Genomic DNA, 27,052 nt, shown 5'->3' with positions numbered 1-27,052 from the left:
TGAGGGAAGTGCTGATTCTGCACCCTGTACTCTGGATGAGTCAATATGGCCTTGCTTAGAATCCCCTGCAGTGTCCCTAGAGGCTCGTCTAGGTATTCCCACTATACTCACCTGTTTTTCTGCAGTTTTGGAGTTACAAGCTAGTTTGACTGCCACACAGAATTCTGGGTACAGTGAGAATGAAGTTAGGGAGTCAGTGTGTGTTCCAGTAAATATTCCTGTACATCCCGCTAATTATGATGAAGTTCAGTCTCATGTTATGGTGGAACCATTCCTGGGACATCTGCCCTGCCTGCAGGAGGTATTTAATGTTCAGCCCTGTAACATGGATAGTTCAGAATCCTTCTTAGAAAACCTGGAAAATGATGTTCCTGAGGTCTTGTTTGATGTTCTGGAGGTCTCCGAGTTCCTCCCAAAGGGTGCAGAACTTGTAGGAGATGTCTCCTGCCCCCCAAGTCCTCCTGAGGTGTTACCCTCTTCCATGGGCATTGCTGCCTTGCTGGCTACCTTTTCAGCTCTGGTGGAGCTTCAGTCATGGGTAGTCAATGATAAATTTCTGTCAGATACCATTACAGTCATTGAGATTTCTAAGCCTGAGACCGAGTCTTCTTTTGAAAGACCAGTACCTGTGACCTCTACTCGTGATGATTTTCTGCCCGGTCCTGGTTTTGGTCTTGTCGTGCCGGACTCTGAGGTTGGCAGTTCCCCGACATGTCCTGAGGTTTCTCCTGTGCTGGTGTACCCCAGTGTGCTCTGTGACCCAGAAAGCCCAAGTGTGCCTCGGTTACCAGCGTACTCAGATGCTTCCTCGGTGGAGACATGTTCTGATTTAGCCTGCCTGCTTGCATGCCCAGAAGTGGTCCCTGAAAGTCCTGATCTCGATGGGTGTCCTGCTAATTCTGAATCTGGAACTGTCATAGGTTCCATGGGGGTGCTTGGTAGCTCTCCATGTGAGCCTGGTGAGCGTTCTGGCTTCTTGGAATCTCTGCGGAGCTTCAAGGCGTTCTGGGAGATTCCGAGAGAAGTTTTGCTTGGTACCCTGAATACGATCAACAGCGGCTTTTGTTTTGAAAGAGACACTTCGAACAGGTTTTGTGGCAGATTTGGTATTTTCAGACGCTCCTTGGAAGGTGGTGGGTATTGTCTGGAGGGTGTCGATGGCTTCTTCTCTGGTATCCACAGTCCTGATGGGTGTTACGCTGAGACTTGTAGTGCTGATGGGCATGTTTCGGTGGCTTCTGTTTCCGATGAGGTCGGTTTCGGGTGGACTGACTCTGGAATTGGACCTTGTCGGGCTGTCCCGACCTTCATGAGTCTTCTGTTAAAGTGGTTTGGAGATATCAGTTTTGAGGGTCGTCTGGAATTCGACCCTAGAAGGGGGGGTACTGTGAGAATCCGCTTAGCTGCCTGTGCAGGCAGGCAGCTTTTTGACCATTGTATAGGTTTGCATGCTGCAGGACTCTGGAAAGGAGAGCTTCTGTCAGTTTTGCAGCTTGTGCTTGCTGAGGAATTTGCATGCGTTGTCATGCAAATTGCCTGGCCACATTCATTGGAGGCGTGTACTATAAGTACTATGTGTTTCCCACAATGCTTGGCTGGTCATAAGGATTCCTTCCTGTGAAACACTCCTGGAGGAGTGTCAGCCTTACTCTTTGTTTGAAGTTCAGCTTAGAGTAATTCCTGAAACTGCGCTAGGCAGGTTTCTCTAGTGCAAGTAGGATTGCTTATCTGTTTTGTTTGTTCTGTTGCGATTGTCCTGTCCCAGCGGTGGTCGACAGGAAATCGTTCTGATCTCTGTTCTTGGAGTATAGCTGGTGCAGCGGTTGCTACCAGCTATCTCCTCTGATCTGTCTCACTTGGATCGCACTAGCATCTTACGCTAGCGCTGTGGATCCTTCTGTTCTGTCTTCCTGGATCGCACTCGCCTTGCGCTAGTGCTGTGGATCCTTCTGTTCTGCCTTCCTGGATCGCACTCGCCTTGCGCTAGTGCTGTGGATCCTTCTGGTCTGCTACTCTGTTCTGTCTGCCTGGATCGCACTCGCTTCGCGCTAGTGCTGTGGATCCTTCTGTTCTGTCTACCTGGATCGCACTGGCATCCTGCGCTAGTGCTGTGGATCCTTCTGTTCTGTCTTCCTGGATCGCGCTAGCCACTTTCGCTAGTGCTGTGGATCCTTTCTCTCGCTTGTCCCTGTTTTCGTGTGTCTGTCTTGTCTGCTACGAATGCTTGCTGGAGGCTCGGTGAGGTAACCGTTAAGCAAGCGTTCGCGTCCTCTGTTTCATGTTTGTCTGTCGATGGTTAGTTAGGCGTGCTTGTCTCTGTTGTGCTTATCACGTGGAGACCGCGCATAAACGCGTGCACTGTTGCGAATGAGTGCGGTGTTCGCGTTTAGCTAGTGTTTGTTATTTTCCTTATCTCCTCATTGTATGATTTGCTGTGCCTTTGCTACTCTCGTGCTCTGCCTTGCTGTAGCCTTGTGTCACGTCTGGCGATCGCACCTCTCGCGATCGCGTTCCCATTTCATATCTGCTGTTGTGTGTGCACTGTCGCGGGTTGGCGACTAGTTTGGGGCACACACATACAACCTGTCCCTTTGCTCGTTCTCATTCGCAATCGCTTCTCTTGCGATTGCGTTCTGCACTTCGTACAATTCCTGTCTGGCATTTGTGGAGGTACAGAGGATTGGTTCCTCTGCACTCCCCAACGCCATCTGCCGACAGGAATTTCCCTCCATAGGTGCGTAGCACCTTTTGCTGGGTTCCTGCAATTATACGCTTGTGGAGGATTTCTGCCGTATCAGCGCACGCGTTGTGCGCTGATCACGGAGGAAGTTCCACAATCGTTACAAAAGGTTACTTATTTTTCACCTTAACTGTAAGAAGTGCTAATGCATGAGATAATCAGATAAGGAGAGATAATTCATGAGATAAATAGATAAGGAGAGCTAAACCATGAGTTATGTCAAATAAGGAGAGCTAAACCATGAGTTAAGTTAGATAAGGGGCTTGATTCACTAAGACAAAGAACATGCCTTATCAAAGTTAACATGCCTTATCAGAGTAGCATAGCAAGCGCTACGAACTTATGTCTGCTAATTGGCAATGACGAGAGCTCCACTCATCCTGCCCTGAGCCCCTGCGGGTTCGTATGCTACTCTGTTAAGGCGTGTTAGCTTTGATAAGGAGTGTTGACTTTGATAAGGCATGCTATTTGTCTTAGTGAATCAAGCCCATGGAGAGATAAACCATGAGTTAAGTTAGACAAGGAGAGGTCAATCATGAGTTAAGACATTTAAGGAGAGATAAATCGTGAGTTAATAAATAAGGTAACATCATTTAACAGAAAAGCTTTGTGAATCAGGCCCAAGAAAACATAAATTCATCAATGTTACCAAGAAGCCACAAACTCATAAGTCATAGCATAGGGATAGATGAGTACCAGCCCCAACACAGCGGTGTACAAACCCAAGAGTATAAATGCTAAAGAACATGTAACAGAGGCAAGTTGTTATTTACTTGGAAAAAAACAATACTCAAATACAAACTATTTACCTTTATCACACTCCATGTGATGAGAACAGCTCAAATCATCATTCCAGTCAGTCGTATATTCATTAGGGCTGCATGGCTTGCACTCTGTGTCTGAACTGGGTGTACATCTTAATTTCATATGAGTTCCTGAAATATAAAAATCATTCTGCATAAAATATGCTACACAATATCATAGAATAAAGAGGCTACAATATCATAGAAAAATGTGGTGGTGATCAGGGTTGCTATATACATAATCTCAGAGAAAGAAATTAAATAAAATGAAATCTTTCACAAACTATATATATATACTGTATATGTTTTTCTAAAATACATTTAAAAAAATTGCACCTGAACTTGTGATTCAATATGTAAAATATGGAGCATGATGTAAAACCTCTATCAGGTACCGTATTATAATAAAAAAATAAAAAATGTCTCTGCAATTTGCACCATGTTCAAAACCGTTAAGAATCCATGAAGATCAATGGTTTAAAGTGGGCCTGAAAGCCATATCATCCAAATTACAGGGATGTAAGGTCACATCTGAGCAGCCTTACTGTCCCTAAACTGCACCTTATGAGAGGGCTATTCAATGACCCCTTCCACTCACCCCTGGTGTCAGAGAACATGCACAATGGCATATAAGGCATCATTTCCACTATGCAATGCTGATGGCCATTCATTTGCCTCACAAACCACAGCATTTGTGTTGCGCTCTGTTGCTGTATATTGAGGTACTTATCACCTTCACTTGCAATGAATTGAACAGTGCTGCATTCAGACAAAAATGCATGTAGCCGTGTGTTCCCATAATGCACTGTAGCGCAGCACGTAAGTGAGAACCTCAGACAGTGCAGACTACGCACATCCGGTGTCTTTGCATATTGTAGACTATATACATTGATGTAATGCTCACAGCAACACATGTAGGGTGGACGGTATCTAAAGAGAAAAGCCTGGTATGCCAAGTTGTTCCAGCACTTTCAACCCAATTTCTGCACCAAAATAAGGGCAGGGGCAGGAGGAGGCCGGCTGGGCATGTAATCCGGGGAGGATACCTTCTTCCGACTTCCACCACACTCTAGAACACAAGCTAGGTGTAGTTAGAATTACAGAATACTGGGATAATAAGGTAACCAGGAAAAAGCCAAAAAATAAATAATGCAAACGACTTATACACGTTAAAATGTGCTCATAAATTTGACATGTACTTGCCAGTGAGTGCTTTTGAACAGCATAAAGGAACCCTTAAAGGACAACTGAAGCAAGAGGTATATGGAGGCTGCCATATTTATTTCCCTTTAAGCAATACTATTTGCTTGGCAATCCTGCTAACCCTCTGCCGCCAATACTTTTAGCCATAGACCCTGAACAAGCATGCAGCAGATCAGGTGTTTCTGACATTATTATGAGATCTGACAAGATTACCCACATGCTTGTTTCTGGTGTGATTCAGACACTACAGCAGCCAAATAGATCAGTAGGGCTGCCAGGCAACTGCCATTGTGAAAAAGGAAATACATATGGCCGCCTCCATATTCTTCTCCATACAGTTGTCCTTTAAGACAGGGGTCCCCAACCTTTTTCGGCCCGGGGACCGGTAACCGTCCAAAATTTTCTCTGGGGCCCGAGAGGGGGGGGGGGGGGGGGGTGTATTCGCGGCGGCACAGCAAGCACAGTTGCCCCAGTATAGGGAGTCTAGGTACCCCGGTGCAGCTAGTATAGTGCCCCAGTGTAGCTAGTATAGTGCCCAGTGTGCCCCAGTATGGCTAGTATAGTGCCCCATGTGCCCCAAGACAAGATAGCTAATATAGTGCCCCATGTGCCCCAGGATAGCTAGTATAGTGCCCAGTGTGCCCCAGGATAGCTAGTGGAGTGCCTAGTGTGCCCCAGTATATCTAGTATAGTGCCCCATGTGCCCCAGGATAGCTCGTATAGTGCCCCAGTATATCTAGTATAGTGCCCCATGTGCCCCAGGATAGCTAGTATAGTACCCCAGGATAGCTAGTATAGTGCCCAGTGTGCCCCAGTATAGCTAGTATAGTGCCCCATGTGCCCCAGGATAGCTAGTATAGTGCCCAGTGTGCCCCAGGATAGCTAGTATAGTGCCCAGTGTGCCCCAGGATAGCTAGTATAGTGCCTAGTGTGCACCAGGATAGCTAGTATAGTGCCTAGTGTGCACCAGTATAGTGCCCAGTGTGCCCCAGTATAGCTAGTATAGTGCCCAGTGTGCCCCAGTATAGCTAGTATAGTGCCCCATGTGCAGCTAGTATAGTGCCCAGTATAGCTAGTATAGTGCCCAGTGTGCCCCAGTATAGCTAGCATAGTGCCCCATGTGCAGCTAGTATAGTGCCCAGTATAGCTAGTATAGTGCCCCAGTGTAGCCCCCCTCCCCCCGCGGCCGCCGCTCCTATTACCTGTTATGAGCTGGCGGACGCTTCCTGTCACAGATTCCCCGTAGCTGCTCTAAAGAATGCAGCATCTCCTATTACAGCAGCGCTTCCTGCGCAGCTGCTGTAAGGAAGCGAGACAGCGCCGGTTTCCATGGTAACGGCGATCGCCGCTACAGGAAGCCGCTGCCCCGCTTCCTTCTGTCCTTACAGCACCTGCTCAGTAAGCGCTGCTGTAATAGGAGATGCTGCATTCCTCCTACGGGGAATCTGTGACAGGAAGCGGCCACCAGCTCATAAGGTGACAGGAGCGGCGGCCGCGGGGGGCGAGAGGCCAGACCCGCCGCGGCCCAGCTGGCAACTGCCCACGGACCGGCAGTGGGTCGCGGCCCGGTGGTTGGGGACCCCTGCTTTAAGAAACCCCCATGAGGAGATAGACAAGTCCACAACCAGTCCAAAAGAGGTTCAAAGCTGTCAAATTAATAATAACTACCATACATGATTGCTACATAAGAAAAAAAAACGAATTTACAGTGAAATTTACTGAGTTACAGATTGCCCTGCCAGCTCATTGTGAACCAGAATTCATAAACGTGTGTAAGAGGCTAAAAGGGACCAAAAAGCCCTCTTACTAAAAAAAGGAAGAAGAAGAAGAAGGTATTTGCAACTATTCAGGTTGGACTGAGCATATGACTTCTCCCACCATGCATCACTGCTCTATATCCAAATTGTCCCTTTGTTGTCCCTGAAAGTCCAACTTGCCTCCTGAACTGCTGCAGTGCAATGATGTGTCAGCTTGTTACTTGTACAGAGCCACACTAATCCAACATGCATACAGACTGTTTTAGACTGTTTGATCCTCATCAGTGCATGGCAGCGATTAATATCGCTCTATGAGGTAGGACTTGAAACACTTTGAGTTACAGATTGCCCAGCAAGCTCATGGTGAACCAGAACTCCTAGGAGTATAAGGACCAAAAAAATCCTCTTACTAAAAACGGTATTCAAAAAGAGAAATTTGCCTTTTTAAAACAGAAGGTATTTGCGATTATTCAGGTAGGAGTGAGCATATGAGGTCTCCCACAATGCATCACTGCTGAGACAAACATAAACCATTTATGTATGGGTACAGATGCATTTTAAATTTTACAGTTTATAACGGTCGTTTAACACAAGATAATCCAGCACTGACTAAATGTTTTTAAATATCTGTTCAATTCAAGAATAGCAATCAATTTTTGTGACTGATTGTAACCATTAAAAAATCTGACCAATGTACCACACACCTATGTTAAATTTTTCTCCAATCATGATGAATAAAATAATTGAAAGCTCAGAAAAAATTGATTGGAACTGTACATCAAGTAATTGACAATCCATCACACACCATGCAATTCTTGATAAAGTTGTTTTGAAATTTCCAACATGTCCAATCTACAAAAATTGAAAAAAACTGGAAATACAATCGGATTTATTGATCGAAAACAAAGAAAAGCTCTCTATTTTTCGGGACAACCGATCATAATTATCGAATTGGTGTAAAATTCGATCTTTTAATTGTATGGTGTGTGGCTACCTTTACACTCAGAACTCTATGTAAGCCAACGTCATCCAACAGAGGTTACTCATAAAACAGAATATGTCAGGCTAAAACAACCATCCCTAAACAAGGAACTGGGCCCTTATCAACATTTATCATCTATCTACAATGCTGTTTTATCATCTTTACCCGGAAGTTTTAATTACACTCTTTGTAGCCCAGAACTAGCAGATTGCTGTATATGCACATATAGGTGTCTTGACTTTTTCATCTCCTTTCACCTCATGTGAACTGAACAAATTGCCTGAGATAGTTGCAAACTATCTTCTAGAGCAAAACCAGTGTCCAGTTGAAACTACCTTTTTTCGTTCGATCTGCCAAGGGGCCTTGTGGAGATTTCACTTGTTCAGCTGCGTTTCAGATTCATTAATCAGTACTAATGTTTCTCTAGTAACAATCGGAGGGAGACGGTCTAACAAATCATGCCTGGGAATCTGACTGCATGCAAAGTGTAATTTTGACTTTTACTTTCCATTTTCCAGCCTCCAGGTACGTATTTAAAATTCCCCTTTTGTAGCACCTGGTGAAATTTCCAGGAAATCATTTTAGACTTCATTCCAGTAAAACATAACATTACTGCGTTGAAAGGGAACTCGAGGGAGTCACCTATTTGCTGAATCACTCACATTTCCATGAATGCATTTTGCATTTGACCACCCAGTGGTGACCTTGTGTTACTTGCTGCCAGTGTCATATTATACAAGGCCAAGTCTAGACTGTGCAAATGCAAGTAACGTGTTCTTTGCCCTATGTGGTACTCCTTTCTCAGCCCACAGAAACTTTACCACACACACTTACTGGAGCATAACAGGGAGACATACTAGAGCATAACAGGGAGCATGTACTGCACAGAATCATATAGCAAGAGCAGTACCTCAGAAGAAGCATGAAAAATTGACTCAGTCTGACATTAGGAGTTATATAAAGCACAGGTGAAAGAAATCCTGGACTTACATATGTTCTGGGTCACTAACCAGAACCAGTATGCAGCACAGGTTCTCTGATTCTTGCCATTACACTGGCTTCCTGGTTATTGGCTTAAAGAGAATCTGTATTGTTAAAATCGCACAAAAGTAAACATGCCAGTGCGTTAGGGGACATCTACTATTCCCCTCTGTCACAATTTCGCCGCTCCCCGCTGCATTAAAAGTGGTTAAAAACTGTTTTTAAAAGTTTGTTTATAAACAAACAAAATGGCCACCAAAACAGGAAGTAGGTTGATGTACAGTATGTCCACACATAGAAAATACATTCATACACAAGCAGGCTGTATACAGCCTTCCTTTTAAATCTCAAGAGATCATTTGTGTGTTTCTTTCCCCCTGCAGCTATCTTCCACTGAAGTGTCAGGCTGTTTCTTCCTGCAGAGTGCAGACAGCTCTGCCTGTATGTAACTCCTTAGTATGTGAAAGCCCAGCCAGCTCAGAGGAGGATTTATCCAGCTTGTAAAAGATAAGAAAGAAGAGAGAAGCTGTCCTAATCTAAATAGTACACAGGCACTGTGCAGAGAGGGGCCTGGAGGGGGGAGATGCATCACAGACCCACAACACTGAAGAACTTGGCAGCCTTCCAGACACAGGCTGACAAGTCTGACAAGAGAGAGATAAGTTGATTTATTACAGAGATGGTGATAGTAGAATGTGCTGCAGTAAGCCAGAACACATTAGAATAGCTTTTGGAACTTGTAGGATGATAAAAAACAGGATGAAATTTTTGTTACGGAGTCTCTTTAAAGGGAACCTGAACTGAGTGAAAATATTTAAAATGAACACATGAGGTAACTTCAAATGAACATTACATAGTTACCTTGCCATCAGTTCCTCTCAGAAGCTCACCATTTTCTTCTGACAATGATCCCTTCCAGTTCTGACAACATTTTGTCAGAACTGAAATATATCAGTTGCTGTCAGTTATAGCTGAGAGGACAACTGATATGCCAGGTAATGTCCATGTTTCCCTATGGTTTAAGTGGACGATGTTACAGTTTACCAGTGTGCTGACCAGAAAGCCGTTATGGGGTAATGGCCATTTTCAAAATGGAGGACGGAGAATTCCAGCAATCACAGTGGACAAATAGGACGTGGGACAGGAGAAAAAGAATGATGAGTAGACTGCACAGGAGGTAAGTATTACTTGTGTATGTTTATTTTGACTTTTAATTTTCAGTTCAGGTTTTCTTTAAAGAGAATCTGTACTGTCCGATTTGTACAATACAAAACATACCAATCGAGTCACTGTGATCTCCTGGGTCCCTATTTGTCATTTCCACTGCTCCCTGTCGCAATCCTAGCTTTTAATCGCCAGTTTTAGGCAGTGTTTACAAAGAAAAAACATGGCCTCTAACCAGGAAGTGATGTATGTGTATATATAGATATATACATATATATATATATATATATATATATATATATATATATATATATATATATATATATATATATATACAGTATATGTGTGGAGCGCTCACATTTCTTAATAATAATAATGCAAATACAGCAAAGATCCCCTGCCAATAATTATTGTAAGAAATGGACATACCTGGTTCACACTTATGGCAGCATTTCCCAGCATGTTGATATTCTTTTTCTGAGCAGTTAAGATTCTGAAACAGAAACACAAACAACCAGATTACAATCATCTCAAGGTCATACTCATGACATTCAAAAATAGTATGCCATTCAACATGACAACCCAAACTGTGCAGTAGACACAAATCGGGTTATATAAATAAATATAAGGGTAATCGTGTGATGTTGGAAAAAAAATCTTCTTTGCTTTTCTATTGAAACTTACATATGCAACAATAATGTGTATAAAATATAGAGAAAAAAGAAAAAAAAAACAACATAAAAACAATCCTTTATTGCTAAAATTCAGCAAAGTTCACGGCACTATGACCAATCCATGCTGCATATTTTTACCAAGAGTCACCACAAGTTTAAAACCATAGGATCACTCCATTTAAATATAGTTTAACTACCTAAAGACTGCGTCAAGCAATGCTGCGTGCGCATCTCCGCTTGGTAGGCGGAGCTCCGCCCCGCCTTTAGTCTCCCAGCGGTGATCGCCGTTCGGAGACTGTTAGACGGCAAAACCGCCATCTAATTAGCTTGTACAGCACTGCAATCTACAGCAGCGCTGTACTGGGGACAGCCGTGTGACACGGCTATCCCCCTGGGAGACAGAAGAGCGATCCGCTGTGATAGGCTGAAGCCTATCATAGCCAATCGCTGTGATAGGCAGATGGGGGGAGGAAGGAGTATTAAAATATAAAGAAAAATGTAAGAATGTTAAAAAAAAACTAATATTTATTAAAAAATACACAACTATCTGGGGGGCGATCAGACCCCACCAACAGAGAGCTCTGTTGGTGGGGAGAAAGGGGGGAGGGAATCACTTGTGTGCTGAGTTGTGCGGCCCTGCAGCGAGGCCTTAAAGCTGCAGTGGCCTATTTAGAGAAAAATGGCCTGGTCTTTAGGGGAGTTTAGCACTGGGGTCCTCGAGTGGTTAAAAAATAACTTACAGAAACTGTTTCAAGAATTTGAAAAGAAGTAGATACAGACAGTCTCCTACATACAAATGACTGGAGTTACAATGTTTCAGAGATACAGAGTTGTCTTCGTGTACAAATTATACAATACTTTTTTTATTACAAATTTTTGTTGTTAAATGTTACATTATTGTATAAACTGCTATAAGTAGATTAGAAACATTTTAAAAGCAGATTGAAAGCAACTAAAAAACATAGTTTATACTACAGTTACATCCATAAATATTTGGCCAGCGTGAACGTTTTTCTAATTTTGGTTCTGTACATTACCTCAATGAATTGTAAACAACTCAGATGCAGTTGAAGTGCAGACTTAAATTCAGTGGGGTGAACAAAACGATTGCATAAAAATGTGGGGTAACTAAAGTATTTTTTAACACAATTCCGTCATTTCAGGGGCTCAAAAGTAATTGGACAAATTAAATAACTGGAAATAAAATGTTCATTTCTAATATTTGGTTGAAAACCCTTTGCTGGCAATGACAGCCTGAAGTCTTGAGCCAGGAAATACATGATGCAAATACATAAGTAAATAAAAATGATGTGGCAAAGTGCAACTTTGTTAAGCATTGTAAATTGGATATATTCCACAGAATATGCATTAAAAACAAGAGCATGAACTAGGGCTTGAAAGCATACAAATAAACAATGCATAATAAACCAAAGGTACAAAATCGAACTAATCCTACAAACATTTTATTGCAAAGTGAAACTGAAGATAACAAAATAGACAACTGGAATACAATAAATGTGAAATACTGTATGTCAATTACCAAACAGTGTGTAATTCTCCTCAGTCAGTTCTGCTATACAAATGGCTGAATGCCAGAGCACAGCCAGCATAAGCAGTTCTGTTCCCTCAATTTTCTCACTCTGCAGTTCAGCCACATAGCCTATGCCTAGACAATATAGAGCAGCAGCAAACTGAGAAGTCACACTGGTAGCTTGACAGTACTGTGCAAAAATAAAATGTCTCACGGTGTAGCCCTCCCTCTGTCAGCCTGATTGCTGCTGTGCAGACCATTACATGAACCTGATGCTGAGGCAAAGATCATGGCGGTGTAGTGGTTAGCACTCTTGCCTTGCAGGGCTGGGTCCCACTAGCTTCACTGAGTTTGTATGTTCTCCCTGTGTCTGCATGGGTTTCCTCCCAAATCCCAAAAACATACAGACAAGTTAAATGCCTTCCCCCTAAATTGTCCCTAGACTACAATGGACATATGCCTATGGTAGGGATCAGATTGTGAGCTCCTCTGAGGGACAGTTAAGTGACAAGACTATGTACTCTGTAAAGTGCTGCGGAAGATGTTGGTGCTATATAAATACTAAATAATAATAATCATTTATAACGTATGTACTTTACATACACTTATCCATTCTTTACTAAATGCAAAAATGTTTAACTGTATTAAAAGATAACTTTTACATTTTGCAGGAGTTCAGCTTTTAACACATTTCAGTTTCTTACACTGACAGAAGCTATGTACACAAGCTGGAGAAACTCGGCCATAATGGACGATAAAGGCTACCTCGGCCAAGAATCGTGAGTGACTCTAGAATGCCTACAGCATTCCAGATCTTTAGTGATCCCAGACGCCCAAGCACTGCCCAATCGCATTGTTCTCTGCCCATGGGAATCTGCCTTATCGTGCACTGCTCTTTCTCCCTCCGCCCTCATAGCAACAGACACGTCACTAGCACTGTCACCCATGGGACTGTGTATTGATCCCTCAGGGCGACAGAAAATCCCCAGTGTGTACAGGGCTAAAGAAGGCTAGGTATATGGCTTCTAGGAATATTTAATAAATTACAATGGCTCTTATTCAATCAACTTTTCTCCTGAGTTATCTCCCAGGAGATATTTTCCCACCTTTTTATTAACCCTTTCGGGACCAGATGGTTCCAGAGATGTCCTTTCCCTATTGTGCCCTGTGATTGGCTCACATTAATCATGGGGTGTGACCGAGATACGGAAGCTCTGCTGTCACTGTGACAGCAGGGTGAGCTGGTGCAGCGAGGTAACAGGGTGAGGACAGCGTGAATGTACGGCTTGAATCCTATCAGAGTCGCACAGCCATCAGCATGACGTAGATTACAACTACGGCTGTCCGGAAAAGATTAAAATACTTTTTAAGACTCCAGCAAGCAATAAAATACAGCAAATACGGTAAGTTTGACATACATTTTTTTACTTACTTTTTTGTACTTTAGTTGCTAAGTGCCAAGCCTTGTGCATATAAATCTTGTTACTAAAGTTACCACACTTGCAATCAGCCTGTTCACATCTGAATGTTACAAGTATGGAATTTGGAATTTACCATCTTTGGGCAGGTCATGCTATCGTGCATAGTTTAGCTGTGCCATTTAGCCCACTTCTTAGGAGATGAATTGTCTCCGTGACTGCAGAGCACCCGTTATTTAGGTGTCTTGGAGTAATTAATTGTATGACCTATGCTACGCAGTACTATACTGACATGGAATTACCTCAGTATATGGGACTCCGAAACATAAAAACTGTTTTGCATAGCTATACAATAGACCCATACATTCAATACTATAAAGCAGAAAGTAGCCAGAGGCGCTATAACAGATGAGAAGTATTGAACGTATATTTATATATAGACCATAAGAAAGTAATAAATGCAATAAAACCTGTTTTACATCTAAAAACAGATACAGACAGAAGGAACCAAAACAGCACACAAGTTATAGAGGTCAAACCCTTCCTTCCTACTTTAAGCGCTTATGGTATGTTTTTTTTTTCTTATTTCAATCGTTTGCTCAGGTCATCAATTTACACTTCCCTCTGTGGGATGTCATTGCACTGTACATTAAAGAGACTTTTTTATTACTTATTATTTTTTACTTATATTGTGCCAATGTCTTCCGTAGTGCTTTACATAGTACAAAACAAATAGTAGGAAGCAGGTTCAAAACTGTGTACTATGGGGACATCCAGCAACCCAAATACATACATAGGTGATGTGTGGTTTGTGGCATCAGCAATAACGGTACAAGTTAGTGACAAGGCAATATACTCTGTACAGCGCTGCGTAATATGTTGGCGCTATATTAATACTTAAATAAATAAAAATAAAATAAATATGTTCATATGTTGGATTAAAGCAGAAAAAAACACTAAAGCCGCATCTACACGAGTAGATGCGGCCGCGATGCTCCTTATCAATCGAGCCGCATCAGCGGCTCGATTGATAAGATCCGACAGGACGGATCTCCGCACCGCCGATTCCCTGCTCGCTCCCCGCGAGGGGACAATGGCAGGGAATCGAGTGGAAGATTAGCGGCGCCGGCGAGGACGAGCGGGCACGAGCGGGGAATTGAATGCGGCGCACGCGCGGCGAGCGGGGACGCGGCGGGCACGCGGAAGAGGCGATTCGGCGGCTAATCGAGCCGCCGGATCGCTGCAATGTCCCATAGTGTAGATGGGGCTTAAGAGGAGGTCCCTGCCCTTGCAAGCTTACAATTTAGAAGGTAGTGGGTTGGAGACATTAGGGATGGAGACACAAGGGTTAGCAGGTGAGGCAGTAAACCTCCAATGCTACCTATAGCAAATTATAGGCTTTTCTGAACAGGTGTGTTTTGAGAAAATGGTTGAAGATTTCCAGGCTCGGAACATAACGGAGTATGACACCTCTACGTCTGCAACTGAATCCCCCTTCACCTATTTTCTATATAAAAGTATAATTTTAACAAAGTGTGCGCTTTCTTAACCTTAGTGATATATATGTTATATATGTATGGGTGCAAGACACCCCCCCCCCCCCCCCCCAATTATTTTATATCCTATTTATTTTTTTTAAATACAATTCCTATTAATTTTAAAGAATATATAAAGCACTACTGTAGATAGTGGACACACATTAAATGTTGCTATCCACTATAATAAAACCCCTGTGTCTCTGCGTCCCATCCCTGCACTTCCAGTGTGTGTGTGTATGTGTGTGTGTCCCGTGTTTTGCACTACTGCGCATGTGCAGGGAGGGACGCAGAGACTGAGGAGAGCTGAGGGAGGACGGGTGGGCGGTGTGCGTGCGTGCGCGCACAGCGGGTCGTCTGCGCCCGCGGCGGGCGACGTGTGCACGTGCGGCAGGTGCACGACGGGTGCGCGCATGCGCAGTGACTGTGGCGGTCACAGGGAGAGTAAGAGGGAAGGAAGGGGAGTGAAGGAGAGGGGAGGGGATGAAGGCGGGGTTTCAACACAGACCTAAAGCCCGTTTTGAAACGGGCTTAGGTCCACTAGTTTATAATAAATGTAAAATAGTGCTGCTACAATGAATGGTGATTACATTCAATTTTGAATAATATATTTTCGTGCATTACGTAATTTTTCTCTTAGTACTGAAATAAAAATGTCTAAATGTCTAAGTTTTATGGAAAGCATAATTAGTTTTATTATGCGCTATTAGCTTTATTATGCAGAAGGTGTGCTTTCAATGGTTGAGTTTATAGGAAGAGGCTAAACAGTATTTCCATAGTAATAGCACCACCCCCCTTAATAGCTTTCCCATTGCAATTTAGTGCATCTCTCTCGTATTTACAGCTTTCCCTGGAGTATAGTGGAGCTTTCTCTGGGGTCTATTGGTCCCCTCCTCTCCATATATTTTTCCGTGGTAGCCTAGTGGTCCCCCCTCCCCTTATAACTTACCCTATTAGTCTAGTTGTCACCCTATTGCTTTATATCTGTCTCTGTGAGTCTAGTAATCTAGGGCTACACGATTAATTGTTTTAGAATTGAAACCGCAATGTGTGAGGCATGAAGATTCCGTAATCGTAAAAACGGCTGGGTTTTTTTTGACGCGTATGTTTTTCCGCATCCCGCAGCAACCCGCCACGTATAATCATGGCGCAACTCACCTTCCGGAATCCCCCACAGCCTCCCTCGTAACCTTTACTAGTGGCAACTATACTGGCTACCTATACTGGAGACACCTACCTAGCTTAACTATACTGGGGGCAACTATATTGGCTAACCTATACTACCTAGCTAACCTTTAGTAGTGGCAACTATACTGGCTACATATACCTAGCTAACCTATGGGGCATCTATATTGGCGGCACCTACCTAGTTACCCTTAACCAGGGGCAACTATACTGGCTACATATACTGGAGACACCTACCTAGCTAACCTATACTGGGGGCAACTATACTGGAGGCATCTACCTGGCTAAACTATACTGGGGCATTGTGAATTTAGTGCTAAAGCTTGATTTGAAGAAAATCATGGAAAGAATCGAAATCCTAATTTTTGATAGAAAAATTGCAATTGCAATTTTTTTCTAAAATCGTGCAGCCCTATAGTAGTCCCTCCATCCCCAGTTATAGCTGTCCTTGGTAGTCTAGTTACTATTCTTCCACAGAACAGTAACTGAAATGATGATGAAATTAAATCTGTAACACACTGGTTTATATGGACCAGTGTTCTCACCTCTAATCTGATCCACTTGCCTTAAAGGAATTATCAGGCAAAAAAAAAAATGAGTTTCACTTTCCTGGGGCTTCTACCAGCCCCATGCAGCCATCCTGTGCCCTGGTAGTCACTCACTGCTGCTCCAGTCCCCCGCCGCCAGCTAGTTTCATTTTGGCCGACCTCGGGGTCGGCGGGCCGCATTGCATACATTTTCACGCATTCCCACCAGTGCAGGAAAATTAACGCATACAATTTTTTGCGTTAGTGGTGCAACGCTAATCATTTTTTTTTTTGCCTGATAATTTTTTTATGTAGTCTGATGATATCAGATGATATGCTCTGCGAAAAAAGGGAAGTAGTAACAGCAAAGTACAACACACGAAGAACCAGCTAGGCACAGTCTTCATGTGTAATACTATTATGTCTGGTCCAAAAAGACAAGAAAAGCACAGGTAATTCTCAGCTGTTTCACCTGGGAAAGTTGGTACTACCTTCCTGTAGTAATTATTAAGCAATTGTAATTAAGTAATTGTAATTGTAAGCAATTGTAGGTCCACACGTTTACCTGCCCTGCACTCACCTCCTTCTTCCCCTCTCCCCATACTACCAGTGAACTGCACCACTGATCCTGCACAGATGCCTGTTTGATATTGGATGGAATAATAGAATACATCACACGAAGACTATGTCTGGCTGGGTCTTTGTTCTACACTGTAAAATATGACCCTAAATAAATAAACTATTTGGTACATACAATATAATATGAGTAAGCTCTTAATTTCCCAACTAGGTAAGAATCTGATAAAACATTTCCAGAGGTTAACTTCAGTAACTGTCATTAACATCTCAAAATATTTACTTCATAATTTAATAGCTTTTAAGTACAAAGTGCTCATTACATAAAGATGCTAGTGTGTTCATTTTGTTCCTAACAGAAACATTATTGTGGTCTTGTAAACTTATTATACATTCAACTTTACCAGCTGCAGACTATCCCCAAGAGATAAACACATAAATGTATAAAGCTATATGAGCAAATAAAGATTTTACTTTGTACTCTTTTGTATAATTGAGGTCTATTTATTAGTCTAGAAAGCTGTTTGCAAGCCAGTCACAAAATATGATTGTTTACTATATGTGCAGACTCTGAAATCCAATAGCATATTACTATCATTACCAGGGCCGGTTCTAGATTTTTTGCTGCCAAGGCAAACTTGCGAGGATGTGCCCCCCCTTTTCAATGATCGCACAGCACCCGAAAATTTTCACCCTCAGTATAGGTAGGTAGGTAGCCAGGTATAGGTGCCCCCTGTATAGGGTAGCCAATTGCCCCAGTAAAGGTAGCCAGTATAGTTGCTTCAGTATAGGTAGCTAGTATAGTTGCCTCCAGTATATATATGTAGCCAATATTGTTGCCCCCTGTATAGATAGCCAGTATAGTTGCCCCAGTATAGGTAGCTGGTATAGTTGCCACCAGTATAGGTAGCATAGTTGCCCCACTATAGGTAGCTAGTAAATTTCCCCCCAGTATAGGTAGTTAGTATATTTGCCTCCAGTATAGTTGCCCCTGTATTGGTAGCTAGCATAGTTACCTACAGTATAGGTAGTATAGTTGCTCCAGTGTAGGTAGCATAGTTTCCCAAGTATAGGTACGTAGTATAGTTGCACCAATAAAGGTAGTATAGTTGCCCCCAGTATAGGTAGTATAATTGCCCCAATATAGGTAGGTAGTATAGTTGCCCCTGTATAAGTAGCTGCCCTAGTATAGGTATTATAATTGCCCAAGTATAGGTAAGTAGTATTGTTGCCCCAATATAGGTAGGTAGTATAGTTTCCCCTGTATAGGTAGCTAGTATAGGCAGTATAGTTGTCCCAGTATAGGTAGTATAGTTGCCCCCAGTATAGGTACTATAGTTGCCCCAGTATAGGTAGTATAGTTGCCCCGCTATAGGTAGAATAATTGCTCCCAGTGCCTGCTCCCCCCTCCCTCCCTGTGGCAGCCGCTTGTGTTACTTTCTGAGCTGGTGGCCACTTCCTCTATAATCGTCCCCAGCCGGCCCCTCCTCCCCCATTATAGAACTGTCAAAGCAGCGCGACCAGCGGCAGCTGTGAAGAGGAAGGAAGCAGGGCAGTGGTTCCCTGGTAACAGCGATATATTTCACCGCTACAAGGAGCCACTGTCCTGCTTCCTTCTTCTTCACAGCATCTCTGGCTCGCGCTGCCATGACAGGTCTATGACAGAGGAAAGGGAGACCCGGCTGGGGATGATCATAGAGGAAGCGGCCACAAGCTCAGAAGGTAACACGAGCGGCAGCCATGGAGGGGGGGGGGGCTTTGGGAGGAGGGCTCAATGCCGCTTCGGGGCCCATGCCGTCTGATGAACCTGCTTCATCTGGTGTCATGGGCCAACCGCCTCTGATCATTACTGATTTCATTATGGGTGACATGGGCACATTTGTAAATTAATGGAAAGCAACTGTCTCAAGTATACCTGCTGCCAAAATGGCATTGAGTGAAACAAAGCAGTTCATATACAAAACTATTCTGTAATGACTTGGAGACATTTGTTGGTACCTTTAGAAAAGATCCTGAAAATATTGGACTAGAGTGATTTTTTTTTTCAAACTAGTTGCTTTATTTAATTATAAACCCACACATCTGCAGTTGTGCAGTCGACTATTCATATTATTTAAATGGAGAAAAGTTGTCACTCTGCTGGTTGCTGTCATTTTTTGTTCTACATTGAACAAGGACCAGAGAATGTAAAAGAGTGACAAGCATGTTAAAAGCAAATGTTATAAGACCATCTCCAAGTAACTTAATGTTCCTGTGACAACAATACGAGAACCAGAGATGATTAAAAAAAAGCTTTTATACATACCTGGGGCTTCCTCCAGCCCCATACGCACGGATCGCTCCCACGCCGGCGTCCTCTGCTGCCTGGATCCGCCGGTACCGGGTCCCGTCATTGCCGCTAGTCCGCCAGTCGGCCGGCGGACGCGGGCGATTCTCCACATCACACGGCGCTCCCTCTATACAAGTACGCATGAGGCTGCCTACTGCGCAGCCGCATGCGTACGGGTATGGAGGGAAACCCTGTGATACGGACAATTGGCCGCGTCCGCCGGAAGTGACGGGCCCGGTACCGGAGGTTCCAGGAAGCGGAGGATGGCGGCGTGGGAGCGATACAGGCTTATGGGGCTGGAAGAAGCCCCAGGTATGTATAAAAGCCTTTTTCTATTTTTAAATTGTATTCCTCTCAGGTTCCCTTTAAGAAGTTTAGTGTCCATTGGACTATAGCAAATATCTCGGAAGGAGGCCGCAGGAGGAAAATTCACCACAAAATGGGCACGAGGGTATTGAGAATGGTAGACATAAAGCCAAGGACAACTTTTGAAGAGTTACAAACTGAATAACAATGTCAGAGCTCGTCAATGTTTGATTGTACCATCTGGCACCTTTTCAGTGACAGTGAGCTTAGTGAAAGAAGCCTCGGAAAACTCCATTGCTAACCAAAACATTAAAAGCTTGACTAGAATGCATACCGATCTCATGATGTCCAAATAAGGGTGAAGGGACAGCAAAAAAATAACATTTAACCAAATGATAAGAAAGCCCTCTATAACGGTACTATTAAAACATAAACTTTTAATAAAGTATAATTTGAAAACAATGGCTTATCACATCATCAAGTGATGAACAGGAAGGTGGAAAAGATACAAACGCCAGTTAGAATCAGAAACACGTAAGGTGGTTGCAAATGAGGGAAGGGACACAACTTGGACAGGTGGGCCAACCACGTAAACCTCTATCAAGACTAAAAACTGCAATGCCCATCATGATTAAAATTCCTCACCAAAAATATTGCACCAAATTAAAGATGTCACAGTACACATTACTGTAGTGAAGAGACTGGATCTCCTCTATGGGCAGCATCAACGCTTTCCTTGGCAACAGTTTCACTAAACATAGTTTTTATGTTCTTATTTAAATACTAGTTGAACTAGTTGTAGACTTCAGGAGGAACCCTCCCCCCCTCCTACCTGTCCTCATTGGAGGAACAGAAGTCTCTATGGTGTCATCGGTTCGGTTCCTCGGCACGACTCTCACCAATAACCTCAAATGGGGGCAAAACACCACTAAAATTCAAAAGAAATCCCAGCAGAGGCTGTTCTTCCTGCGCCAACTGAAGAGATTCGGGTTGCCACGGGAGCTGCTGGTCAGTTTCTATACTGCCACCATAGAATCCATCCTCTGCTCCTCAGTCATTGTTTGGTACACGGGCGCAACGGCCAGTGATAAACATAAACTGCAGAGGGTCATAGCTGATGCAGAGAGAATCATCGGGTCCCCTCTTCCACCTCTTGATCTCCTCCACTCCGCTAGATTGAGGAAGAGGGCCACCATGATCTCCCGTGCCCCTCTCACCCTGGCAGCCACTACTTCAAGCTCCTCCCGTTGGGCCGCCGTTTCAGGACTATAGCATCCAAAACCACCAGGCGGAAGAACACCTTCTTCCCCCAAGCCGTTCGGTCACTGAACTCTGACCTTCCCCGGTCCGGCCTGCACTCGTAAATGACGGGTCGGTCAGCTGGTCCCCGTCGCTGCCTCCCTCGGTTCTTATCCGGAAACTGAGGCCTTCTACTAGCGTTTACCGCCATCACTGTCTGTATATCTGATTACTGCATTTCAAACTGTATGTGTTGTATGTCTTTACTATGTCTTCACTCTGTCTATGCCATGTGTACCACAAATAATTCCGATTATGGCTCTTGCTGTACTTGGCGAAATAAAAACTGATTCTGATTCTGAAATAGAATTCAAAGACCGTTTAGAGCTGTTTTATATATATGCCAAAACATTTCAGCTATTCCTTATATGTAATACCACAAAGAGACACAGGTTACATCTTGGTCAGCACAAACTGTCTTGTGGTACAGCCTTCCTGTCCAACTCATGAGACTTGGCTGGACATATTTTATTTCCTGAACGTTGCAAAAGCCAACTTTATAGGCAAAGGCGTGTCTAAAATATAAGAAGTTTTGAAAGATACTGTCATAATTATGGCTAAAATTAGAGATAAAACAAATGAGAAAACCATCAAATCAATTAACAATTTACAGTGCCACCCTTCTGACTTGAGGTATTTTTTTCATTCTACATTTAGGAGCACATTCTCTGCAATGAGCCATTATGGTGCTACAGCTCTTTCTGACTAGGATATGTTAGATATTAGGAATCAGGGCTGTGGAGTCGGAGATGGAATCAGAGTCGAAGAGTTGGAGCAATTTAAGGGAACCTGGAGTCGGAGTCAGAGGTTTCATAAACCGAGGAGTTAGAGTCGGAAGATTTTTGTTTCAAATCCACAGCCCTGGTAAGTATTAGACTAAGGAGTCAGAGTTGAAGCCATTTTGGGTTCTTGGAGTCGGAGTCAGAGTCGGAGTTGGATGATTTTTGTACCGACTCCACAGCCCTGTTAGGAATCCTGCTCTATGTGGTTGTACCTCTGCTCATCAACAGGAGGCATTTTGCAACCCCTCATGGATATTACCGAATATACTTGCAAGCAAGCCGAATTTTTGACCCCCAAAAAGTGGGCCAAAAGTTGGGGGGTCGGCTTGCTTGCGAGTCGTTGGTCCGCGATAGCCCCCCGCGGCCGCCGTTGCTATTAGCTTACCCGGTGGCTTCCTCTATTCCCCTCTCCGTCTCCTGCTCGCCCCGTGTAAATAATTCACAGCAGCTTGCCCGCTGTAGAGAGCGGTTCCCATAGTAACGGCGATACACATCGCCACCACAGGAAGCCTCTCTATCTCTACGGCTTCCTCTCTCATCACACAGCAGCCGCCGTGGGGCGAGCTGCTGTGAATTATTTACACGGGGCGAGCAGGAGACGGAGAGGGGAATAGAGGAAGCCGCCACGTAAGGTAATAGCAGCGGCGGCTGTGGGGGTGGGGGGGCACTACCTACCCACACTGGGACGCTATATTGAGCACTACCTACCTATACTGAGCACTATACTAGCTATAGTGGGGAACTATACTAGCTATACTGGGCACTTTACTAGCTATACTGGGGCACTATACTAGCTATACTGGGGCACTATACTAGCTATACTGGGCACTTTACTAGCTATACTGGGCATGATACTAACTATACTGAGCACTATACTAGCTATACTGGGCACTTTACTAGCTATACTGGGCACTTTACTAGCCATACTGGGCACTTTACTAGCTATACTGAGCACTATACTAGCTATACTGGGCACTTTACTAGCTATACTGGGCACTTTACTAGCTGTACTGGCCACTATACTAGCTATAATGGGCACTATACTTGCCACTATACTAGCTATACTGGGCACTATACTAGCAATACTGGGCACTTTACTAGCTATACTGGGCACTATACTAGCTATACTGGGTACTACACTAGCTATACTGAGGCACTACCTACACATACTGGGCACTATACTAGCTATACTGGGACACACTGGGGGGATCACAAGGCCAGCATTTCCAACCCCCGGCTTATATGAGGGTCAATCATTTTTTCCTGTTTTTCAGGTAAAAGTTGGGGGGTCGGCTTATATGCGGGTCGGCTTGCTTGCGAGTTTGTACGGTAGTTTGCCTGCAGTTTCTCAGTTTACCTGCTAGTTGTTCTCTGTTCTGGAAGACAGTACGTCCAGTGTTCACCAGCAGGGGGCCTTCATGCAACTCATTTTGGACAATTATTCAACATGACCTCACCTTTTTTATTTGCATTTAAGGATCCACCCACCTCAGAACCTTGCCAGAATCTCAGTTCAGCTTGGCTATCCTGGTTGCTCTTTGCTTCCTGCTCTGAAAAGCTCTGTTCTAATCTGACCTCCTGGCTATTGTTCTCCACTTGCTTTCACTCTAATTTGCCTTGCTCTTGTCTGCTGTTCCGTCTTGTCTGTATATATAATATAATATATATATATATAATATATAATAGTATGTTTTGTATAGTTAGTTAGTTAGGATTGCTGTGTCTTATGTTGGTGTCACTGTAGGGATTTGTCATTGCTCATTTGTATATATTTGCACTAATTGACAATAAATATTTTATTATTATAATTACTGAGTACAGAGTCACTTAAAGAGGAACTCTAGTGAAAATAATGTAATAAAAAAGTGCTTCATTTTTACAATAATTATGTATAAATGATTTAGTCAGTGTTTGCCCATTGTAAATCTTTTAAATCCCTGATTTACATTCTGACATTTATTACATGGTGACATTTTTACTGTTGACAGGTGATGTAGCTGCTGCATGCTTTTTTGGCAGTTGGAAACAGCTGTAAACAGCTATTTCCAACAATGCAACAAGGTTCACAGACAGGAAACTGCCAGGAGTACCACGGTCCTCAGAGTTTCGTGTGGGAGGGGTTTCACCACAATATCAGCCATACAGCGCCCCCTGATGGTCTGTTTGTGAAAAGGAAAAGATTTCTCATGTAAAAGGGGGTATCAGCTACTGATTGGGATAAAGTTCAATTCTTGGTCGGAGTTTCTTTTTAACTGTCCCTCAGAGGGGCTCACAATCTAATCCCTACCATATCCCTACCATAGTCATATGTGTATGTATCGTAGTCTAGGGGCAATTTAGGGAGAAGCCAAGTAACTTATCTGTATGTTTTTGGAATGTGGGAGGAAATTTGAGTGCCTGGAGGAAAACCACACAGACACTGGGAGAACATACAAACTTTGTGCAGATAGGTCCTTAGCTTGGATACAAACCAGGGAACCAGCGCTGCAAGCCAAGAGTGCTAGATTTGTGGTCTTTCTTTCTGTTGCTAAGCCGTAATACTAGACATTGACCATATCACTGTACATCTTGGATCTTTCTTTTACAAAAGTTTTATTAGCGAAAGCTTAATAGAACAACAACAAGTTAGCAAATATGCCAATAGTAAGTCAAAAGATAATGATTGTACTGAAAACATAAATATAACTATTGACAGATATTAATACAGCATGCTCAAAATTATGCCTAATGACAGAGGCCCGACTAGTAGTCAGCCTAAATAAACAAGAGAAAAAGGAGTAATTGGGCAATTGGGTACGTCCCCAGTGAATAATATCTGTTTATAATATTAAGCATCCATGAACATTTTAGAGAGAGACCAGTCATCCCAGTTATAGTGAAATTTGGGCAAGGTATGGTGTAATGAGTGATGGATGAGATCCATAGTGCGAACATCTTCAACTCTAGTTAAAATTTGGCCAAATGGGGTCTCCAACCTTTTCCAGTTTCTAGCAATCATCCATAGAACAGAGCAAATAAATACACAGTCCACTCTTTTCCACTTACGAGGGATTCTAGGATTGGGGGCGAAAAGCAAAGCTTGGGAGGCTGTTAGCTCAACCTCTTTTTCTATGAGAGATTGCAGTCCAGTCCTGAGTTTATCCCATACAACCGTGATTAAGGGACAGCTCCCGAAAATATGCAATATGGAGCCTTCTTCTTGACATCCGCGAAAACAAAGTGGGGAGATTGAAGGGAACATTTTATTAAGTTTGAGTGGAGTCCTATACCACCTAGTGGCAACTTTCATAGCAGTATCTTTGATTGCTTGAGTTTTAGTGGCCATTTGAAGATTATCCCAAATTTTAAGCCAATCTTGAGGTTCGAATGTAATTTGAAGTTCTACTTCTCACTCTAGCATATATTTAGTTTTAGTATCAATATTATAAGTAATTAGATGGGAGTAGATCCGAGAGATAGCTCCCGTGGTTTAAGTGGAGGAGAGAAACAAATTTTCATAGAAAGTGCGGTTTGTGAGACCCTCGGGACTGGAGGCCTGAGTAAAGAAGTGACGTAGCTATGTATATGTAAAATATTGGAACCATGGTAGCTCTTTTGTGAATCTCAGCATTTCAAAAGAGACAAATTTACCCCCAATCCAAAATCGGTTTGAGTTAGTAAATCCATTGTTAATCCACCATGAAAAGGATGAGCTATCTCGAAATGCAGGAGTAAAGTTAGGGTGCCCAATGAAGGATAGCCTAGGGGGTTTTGGTGAACAAAGTTTGAGCTTGTACCTGTAAGTATACCAAAGGGCAAGGTTTTCGTGTACTATTAAGTTTTTGCTTTTAAATTCCTTCAAACAAGAGGTTTCCAAATAGAGAACAGAAATAATATTAAAAGGTAGTATTGACTCTTTCTCAAAGTTCACCCATAGGTTTGTAGACTGATCATTAAACCAATGGAGGGTCTGAGCAAATCTAGTGGAAAGGAAATAAAACCAGAGGTTAGGTGCTCCAACACCTCCATCAGCCGTTTTGCGATACAGGTAGATATTCTTAAAATGGGCAGGTTTGCCTGCCCATATGTATTTGTTAATCAATCTCTGAAACTTATTTATAAGGGTGCGGCCGGGGTTTAGGGGTAAGGCTCTCATCAAATATAGTAATCTGGGCAAGATAACCATTTTAATGGCAGTAATCCTACCCAGCCAAGACACTTTGTACAGGTTCCAGTTCCTGAGGGTATTCTGCACAGATCTATATAATGGGAGATAGTTTGCATTAACTAAGCGATTATAGTCAGAGGTGAGGTTAATACCCAAATATGATAACTCAGTGGACATCCACTTGAATTCAAAGTTTGCCTGATAAAGTTTAATTACTTTGGGAGGAAGATTCACTGCCATCGCTTGTGATTTGTGCACGTTAACCTTAAGGCCTGATAGTCTACCAAAGTGATCCAAGAGCTGAAAAAGAGTGGGCATAGAGGTAATAGGCTGTGTTAAAAATAGTAGGGCATCATCAGCATAAAAAATTGCTTTATGCTCTTGGTTAGCATGTAGGTAGCCTTTGATATCAGAGTTATTCTGAATAGCAATCGATAAGGGCTCTATAGCTAATGAGAATAAAAGGGGAGAAAGAGGGCAGCCTTGCCTCGTCCCACGTTTAATTGGTAGGGATTCAGATAGAATTCCCGGGATCCTTAATTTGGCGTGAGGATTGTTGTAAAGAACCAAAATGGCGTTAGTAAAGGGGCCAAAAATGCTGATATGGGAGATAACTCTATGTAGGAAGGGCCATGAGACAGAGTCAAAGGCTTTGCGTAGATCTAAGCTAAGCATTAAAAACCTCTCGTCTGAAAGCCTAGCATCTTGTAGGATGTTACAACCTAACCTGGTGTTATCAATAGTTTGACGTTGAGGAATGAAACCTGATTGTTGTGGGGAGACCAGATATGGTGCTACTAAGGATAAGCGGTTGGCCATTATTCTGGAGAAAATTTTAGCATCATTATTGATTAGTGAAATTGGGCGAAAGTTTAGTGGTTGAGTATGATCAAGGTGGGGTTTGGGGATTAATGATGCGAAAGCTTGGGTGAGTTCAGAGGGAAATTTAGAGCCTTGAAGGGCAGAATTATACAAAGTTTTAAGTTGGGGGATAAGTATTTTGTCGAAAGTTTTAAAGTATAGACCAGAGAAACCGTCTGGGCCTGGGGCTTTGGTATTTTTGAGAGAGGAGATAGCATTGGAAATTTTCAGGGTGGTGATTGGCTGGTTGAG

At 43.1% G+C, this 27,052-nt stretch overlaps 1 protein-coding gene across 1 annotated transcript in view; it reads right to left on the bottom strand.

Moving 5' to 3' along the window:
- Window positions 1-27,052, bottom strand: part of TNFRSF11A (TNF receptor superfamily member 11a) — a 134,686-nt gene that overhangs the window by 44,539 nt on the left and 63,095 nt on the right. Inside the window, exons 2-3 of the mRNA XM_068236760.1 lie at window positions 10,060-10,123; window positions 3,550-3,675 (exon numbers count right to left, since the gene is read on the bottom strand). Of these exons, the coding sequence (XP_068092861.1) occupies window positions 3,550-3,675; window positions 10,060-10,123 (190 nt within the window). The remainder of the gene's footprint in view (window positions 1-3,549; window positions 3,676-10,059; window positions 10,124-27,052) is intronic.

The sequence above is a fragment of the Hyperolius riggenbachi genome, chromosome 5, assembly GCF_040937935.1.
Source record: "Hyperolius riggenbachi isolate aHypRig1 chromosome 5, aHypRig1.pri, whole genome shotgun sequence".
NCBI lineage: Eukaryota > Metazoa > Chordata > Amphibia > Anura > Hyperoliidae > Hyperolius > Hyperolius riggenbachi.
Note: the sequence above shows the minus strand (reverse complement) of the source record. Positions and strands in the feature narration are given on the sequence as shown.